The sequence below is a fragment of the Phyllostomus hastatus genome, unplaced genomic scaffold (genome assembly GCF_019186645.2).
Source record: "Phyllostomus hastatus isolate PE091 unplaced genomic scaffold, TTU_PhHast_1.1 phas_scaffold_443, whole genome shotgun sequence".
Classification (NCBI taxonomy): Eukaryota; Metazoa; Chordata; class Mammalia; order Chiroptera; family Phyllostomidae; genus Phyllostomus; species Phyllostomus hastatus.
This window is the reverse complement of record NW_025334031.1, coordinates 225,628-231,273: the sequence shown is the minus strand read 5'-3', so window position 1 is coordinate 231,273 and position 5,646 is coordinate 225,628. Positions and strand designations below refer to the sequence as shown.

General features: G+C 64.7%; 1 protein-coding gene across 1 annotated transcript; it reads right to left on the bottom strand.

Annotated features, from left to right (window-relative positions):
• LOC123807288 (interferon-induced transmembrane protein 2-like) lies at positions 1-1,150 on the bottom strand. Its single transcript, XM_045820985.1, has 2 exons — positions 866-1,150; positions 1-328 (listed from the first exon to the last, which is right to left on the bottom strand). Exons 1-2 carry the CDS (start codon positions 1,049-1,051, stop codon positions 134-136), a joined length of 381 nt encoding a protein of 126 aa, XP_045676941.1. The 5' UTR covers positions 1,052-1,150; the 3' UTR covers positions 1-133.
• Between the last annotated feature and the right edge of the window lie 4,496 nt (positions 1,151-5,646).

The window sequence follows — 5,646 nt, the reverse complement described above, 5'->3', positions numbered from 1 at the left end:
TCACATCCAAGGGCACTTTATTGGGTTCAGTGGGGACAGCTATGTCCGTGCACAGCGCTGTGTGGAGGGGTGGGCGGCGGGGGCAGGGCCGGGAGGGGTGGGGAGGACGTGGTCCCCCGGCCAAGGGCAGCACCTAGGAGCCTCCGCGGTTTTGCTGGGCCTGCATAGTTGAATATCTGAATATCGGCAACACCACCACCACCAGAAGAACAATGCATCCTATGGTCCCGAGGAGGCCCAGGACCAGGGCCGCGATGTTCAGGGACTTGGCGGTGGACGCGTAGCTCTGGGCCCCAATCACGTCGCCCACCATCTTCCGGTCCCTGGACTGGGGGGGGGGAGACGGTCAGGGGGGCCTGGAGCGGAGCTGGGGAGAGCCAGCGGCTCTGACTCAGGTCCTGCCCTGCTGGTCCCCGCCCAGAGCCCCCCCCCTGCCCTTCAGGCAGATCAGGACCCCCCTCTGCCTGTTCCCTGGAGCCTGAGCAAGTCGGGGCCAGGGGGTCCCTCTGTCAGAGCCCCTCAACCTCTCCTGGGGTCCTGGGGCACCTCCTCCCCCTGCCCTGGCCCCTCTGCTGGCCACATCCCACCAGGGGTCAGCGTCTCTGAGGATCTTTTCCTCTTTCTGGACCGGACATGAGGTCTGGGTCTGCTGTGTGAAGGACCTGATTTCTCCAACTGGGATGGAAAGGAGAGGCCCTGGGCACGGTGCAGACCCTCCCAAAGGCAGGCGTGTGCGTGTAGCCCCCTCACACTATCACGGAGAAGGAGCCCCCACGTGACTCACACTCAGAAAACTGCTCCTGCTACGGGTCCACCCTCCTGTGGGCAGCAGGACCCCTGGGGGCCCACACACGCACCCACCCACCTTCACAGAGTAGGCGAACGCCACGAAGCCCAGGCAGCAGTAGTTGAAGAAGAGCGTGTTGAACAGGGACCAGACGATGTGGTCGGGCACGGCGGTCTCAGGCTGGATGTTGACCACGGTGGACACCACGGGTCCTGGGCTCTGGGGAGTCCCCCAGTTCGCCATCTCCTGTTCCCCCTTGATCATCTCTGGAACTGGGGAGCCGGTGAGGTCTCAAGTGAAATAGGTAGAAGCTTCCTGAAGCAGAGCCCAGAGCAGGGTGGTTTTATGTGCAGGGACAGAGCTCCGGGCCCCTCCCTCTCCGGGGTAGTTCTGATTTCTTGGAAGTGTCTATTTCCTGCAGTTTGTGCTTTGGTAAAGGGGGTGGTACCCGGGAGTGTGGAGGAAAGGAGTGTCTGGTAGACGTTTATGGGCCCAATTCTCCAGGGTGGACCCAGCCTGAGCGTTGCTCTGCTCCAGGTCCTGCAAGGGGCCCCTCCCAGGTGAGCAAACAGGTGCCCTGGGTTCCATCTTCGCAGGGAGATCTGGTGAGCTTGTACTTAATCAGATTGGATAGGTAGACTGCCTTTGTCTTATTTTTAATTTTAACTTTAAATGTTACTTTTTTCCTTGGCGGAGGTCGTCACAGCAGGTCCGTGACGGGCACTGTCGCCAGCACCAGGTGGGGCCTCATCACCGCTGCTGGGTCCCTACCGCAGACCTGGGTCGGGGCGCGGGCCTGCAGCCCGGCGTCTGCCCTGGGGACAGCCTGCAGGCGGCTGGGACGCTCCGGTCTGGAACCTCCGACCACGGTCGGCGTGCGTGGCTGCGTCCCCGTGGGCTCGGAGCCACGGGCGAGGGGCGCAGGGCAGGGGCCCTGTGTCTGAGGAGCCGGGCCCCGGAGGGCTGCGGGGCTGGCGGCGCTGCCCCGGGGCACTGTGCTCTGACCTGGGGTGTCGTCCCCGCTCGGGCACGTGGTCCCCAGAGCGCGGGGAGAGCCTCACTGTGGGGGTCTCGTTATGGCCATTTTCAAGTTCTTCTGAGACCTCAGAAGATTATCTTCAAAAAAAGGGAAACAGATGGTTTAGTGAGGATGTCAGGAGCAGGCTGTGGGGATGGGGGTGCTGCGCTGTGTCATCCAAGCGCCCCCACTCCCGCCGCCAGGCCCGTGTGGGGCCACCGCTGCCAAGGGTCCCCACACCCAGACCGTGACAGCCTCTGTGTGGACTCAGGCGGGGCCTTCCCGCCCCACGTGAGATGCCGCCAGCCGGCTCCGGGAGTCGCTGCGGAGGACCGGCTCACACAGACCTTGTGGGGCCAGGTCCGGGGTGGGGGTGGGGTCCTTCGCAGCTTCAGCGCCCGCAGGGTCACACTGCTGTGGGCCGAGGACGGTGGCCGTGGTCAGCAGCCCAGGCCCCGTCTCTTTGGGGTGTTGACCTGGGAGCAGACCCGCCGGCCCCACAGTCCACATTTCTCCCCCTGGCATGGATGTCCGTGCTGTCCTCCCGCAGGGCTCATGGCCACGCTGTGCCGTGGGCCAGGGCGAGGCGGCTGCCCAGATCCTGGGGCGGCACCTCCCGTGGGCCGACTGTGGGCCCCTGACTGCCGCACGCTGAGCCCAGCCTGTCCCGTCAGCCACTCGGGGTTGGTTCCTCCTCCATGAGGTTCCCGGTCAAGCTCTCTGACCCACTGTTCTGACCAGGCTGTGGCCCATCGTCCTGTCCTCACCGCTCCAGACACCGCGGCTCTGCCAGCTCCCTGGGCTGCCCCCGTCACTGTCCCGCGGCTGGGTTCACTCTGACCAGTGTCGCTGGTTCAGAGACCGCTTAGTGTGCACGGCATGGTCAGGCTCTCCCGTGAGGGGGTGGTGCTTTTTGCGTCTTGCTGGAGAAGTGTTTCCCCGGTCCAGAGCAGGGGCCCAGCCTTCGGTGGCGTCTCCTGGCCTGCTGGCAGTGCTTCCCGGCCCCTCAGGGTGAGGCCGGGCCTCGCTCCTGCAGCGTGAGTGACACTCCACTCCCCCACACAGGTGCTGACGTGTGCAGCGACAGCCGGGCGGCCCACGGAGCGCGCGTCCACAGCTCTGCCAAACTGCCTGCCTGTTCCCGCAAGGGGTCTGCAGCGCCGCCGGGCCGTCCCCCCGGCGCTGTCGCCTGTGAGGGGGACCGTTTGGCTTCCTCGTTGCAAACCTGACCGGCTCACCGGCCACACTCGGGCCGCCTTCCCGGGGCGGTCCTGGGGCGCCCCGGGTCCTCGCCCTCCCAGCCTCTCCCGAGAACACACGACTGCCCTGGGCCTGGCAGGGGCTCCCCGCAGAGGAACCCTGCTCCCTCCTCTTTCGGAGCAGCTGAGCCAGGTTCCTGAGGACAGACCATGCGTTTTCGGGGACGCTTCTCCCGCGTCTGTTGGCATGATCGCGCGCATCTGCATTTGTTAACGGGGTAACGCGTGAACGTTCCTTGGGAAAGGAACTTGTGGTTCTGGGAGGAGGAACACAATTTACTGCCGGGAACGGAGGGGCCAGAGGAATGAGGCCCCCAGCTCACCCTCCCCACACCCCCCCCCCGCCCCCAGCGGGCTCCCCCTCGGCCCGCCCTCTCTCCGGTCCTCTGCGCGTCCACTTGGCCTCCTCGCGTCATACGGCCAAACCACAGCCCACCTGGTTCGCACCCCCGTGATGCTCAGGCCACAGTCCCGCCACCACCTTACGCAGCACAGCTCCACGATGTTTCCCAGGCCCCGCCACCCCAGGGCCCGGTGCCAGATGGGAGCACAGCCCCTGTGCCCGAGCCTCCTGGGATTACTCCAACCAGCCCATCCCCAGCGATTTCTCCCACCTGCCTGTCCTTCCCCTCCTCCTGCCCCCCAACCCAGCCGGCCCCACCTTCCCCTGGCCCTGGCCCTGCGGGACCCGCCGGGCGCTCCTTCCCAGGGCCCTGGGAGTGGCACTGAACTTGTCACTCGGTGGCAGTGACTTCCGTGTCCTCACTCGGTCACCTTCACGCGTGAAGATCAGGCACAAAGCGTGCCTCTGGCGCAGAGCTGACGGCGCAGGTGCAGGCCCCCTGGGGGATGGGTGCGGCCCTGCGGCAGGGAGGGGCCGGGCGGGGGCAGAGCCGGGGCCCTCGCTGGGCCCCCGCCAGCCCGAGAAAGTGCTGCCGACCGCACACGGCACACGATTCGAAGTTACTTTGAAACACGAACCTTGTGCGTGAACCGCTGCCCTCCTGCTGTGCGGCCGGCCCCTAACAGCCCACAGACTGGGCCTGGGTCCTCGGCCCGGGGGGTGGGGACCCCTGCTCCAGTCCTTCTGGGGGACACGGTGTCGATTGTCGCACACGGAGGTCACCTCCGAGGAAGCGGCCAAACAAGGCAGGAACCCGTATTATGGGATGGCTCGGGCAGCTGATGAATGAAAACATGTTGTTCTCCACACTTTGTGTGTTCATGGGATTTCTCCGAGTTTTAAACTTATAATTTGTCCTCTTTTCCCTCACTCTGAGTAAACACTCCCTTTTACACCAACTTGGTTTCTGTGAGTTTGTGCTCTCTTCTGCACAGAGCGAAGGACGAGGTAAGCTTGGCCCCCCCCACACCCCCGGGCCCCCCGGGACAACTGGGACAGGCTGGTCCCTGCCCTGGCCTGCCTCCCTGCCTGGGCGATGGGGCTGGGCGGTGGCCCAGAGTCCAAGGTCAGCCACAACAGGGAGGAGCCCTGGCAAGTGGCTGTAACCCGGGAGCTGGGTAGGCCTGCGGGTCACGGGGGAGGGGCTCCCGGGTGGAGTGGGGGAGGGGCATTTGGGTTGGTGGGGGGCGGAACCCAGGAGTAAATGTGCGGGGGGGGGGGGGGGGCGGGGTGCTGTGCAGAGGATCAGGATGAAGGGGGCGGGCCCAGGAGGGGGTTTGGGGACAGGACGCAGGCGCTGTGACTGAGCGGGCTGGGGGGCGGGGTGGGTGAGAGGGTGGGGTTTGGGGCGCGGTGGGACCGTCTTGGTCCACATGCTTGCTGCTTGCCGGAGAGCTGTTTTGCTTTCCCGGAGTCCCAGGGTTGGTGGCTTTGGGGCAAAGAGCTCGCTTGCCCCTGGGATGGTGGCCCCGCCCCTGTGCGTGGACCTTCCTGTGGCAGCCACGGTGACAGTGAGAGACAAATACAGCCCACTTGTGGGGGAGTCTAACAAGGAGAAGAGAAGAGGACCGCAGATACGGGGAGAGGGGCAGGGTTGGGGGCCGCGGAGAAAGGTGAGGGGACCGGAAGCACTGGTCGGGATGACAAACAGTCCCGGGCGTGTCAGGCGCGGCCCAGGGAACACAGTCAGTCCCATGGGCACCAAGGATGGTGTCGCTGGGCACTGAGTCTCTGGGGGTGCTCGCTCAGTTCTGCCGATCACACTGGGGTGCACGCCCGAGACTAATACAACGTTGTCTGGCAACTCCAGTGCAGAAAATAAAGGATCTTTTCCCTCAACGAGCTGAGAGTCAAAGAACCTGGGCTCCAATTCTTGAGTTCAAGTCCAGGAAGTTGCAGGAGTGGGAAGGGAAACAATCCCAAACGAGGGGAAAACAGAACTTTGTCCGGGAAAGCAAAGGAGCTGTTTCTGACCAGAGGCCCACGTGACTCCTGGCTGTGTGCTGGGCGGGCTGGCAGGCTGAGGGTGGCTGGGCCTGGAATGGGTGCCTGCCCTGGGGACCCGCGCTGACAAGGACCAGGCCTTGGAGATGTGCTGGTCCCTGGCAGTGGAGCTTTGCTTTGACGATCAAACAACGTTGTTTGCTTCCAAATCTTTCTCCAGGTCTTCAGAGGCTGC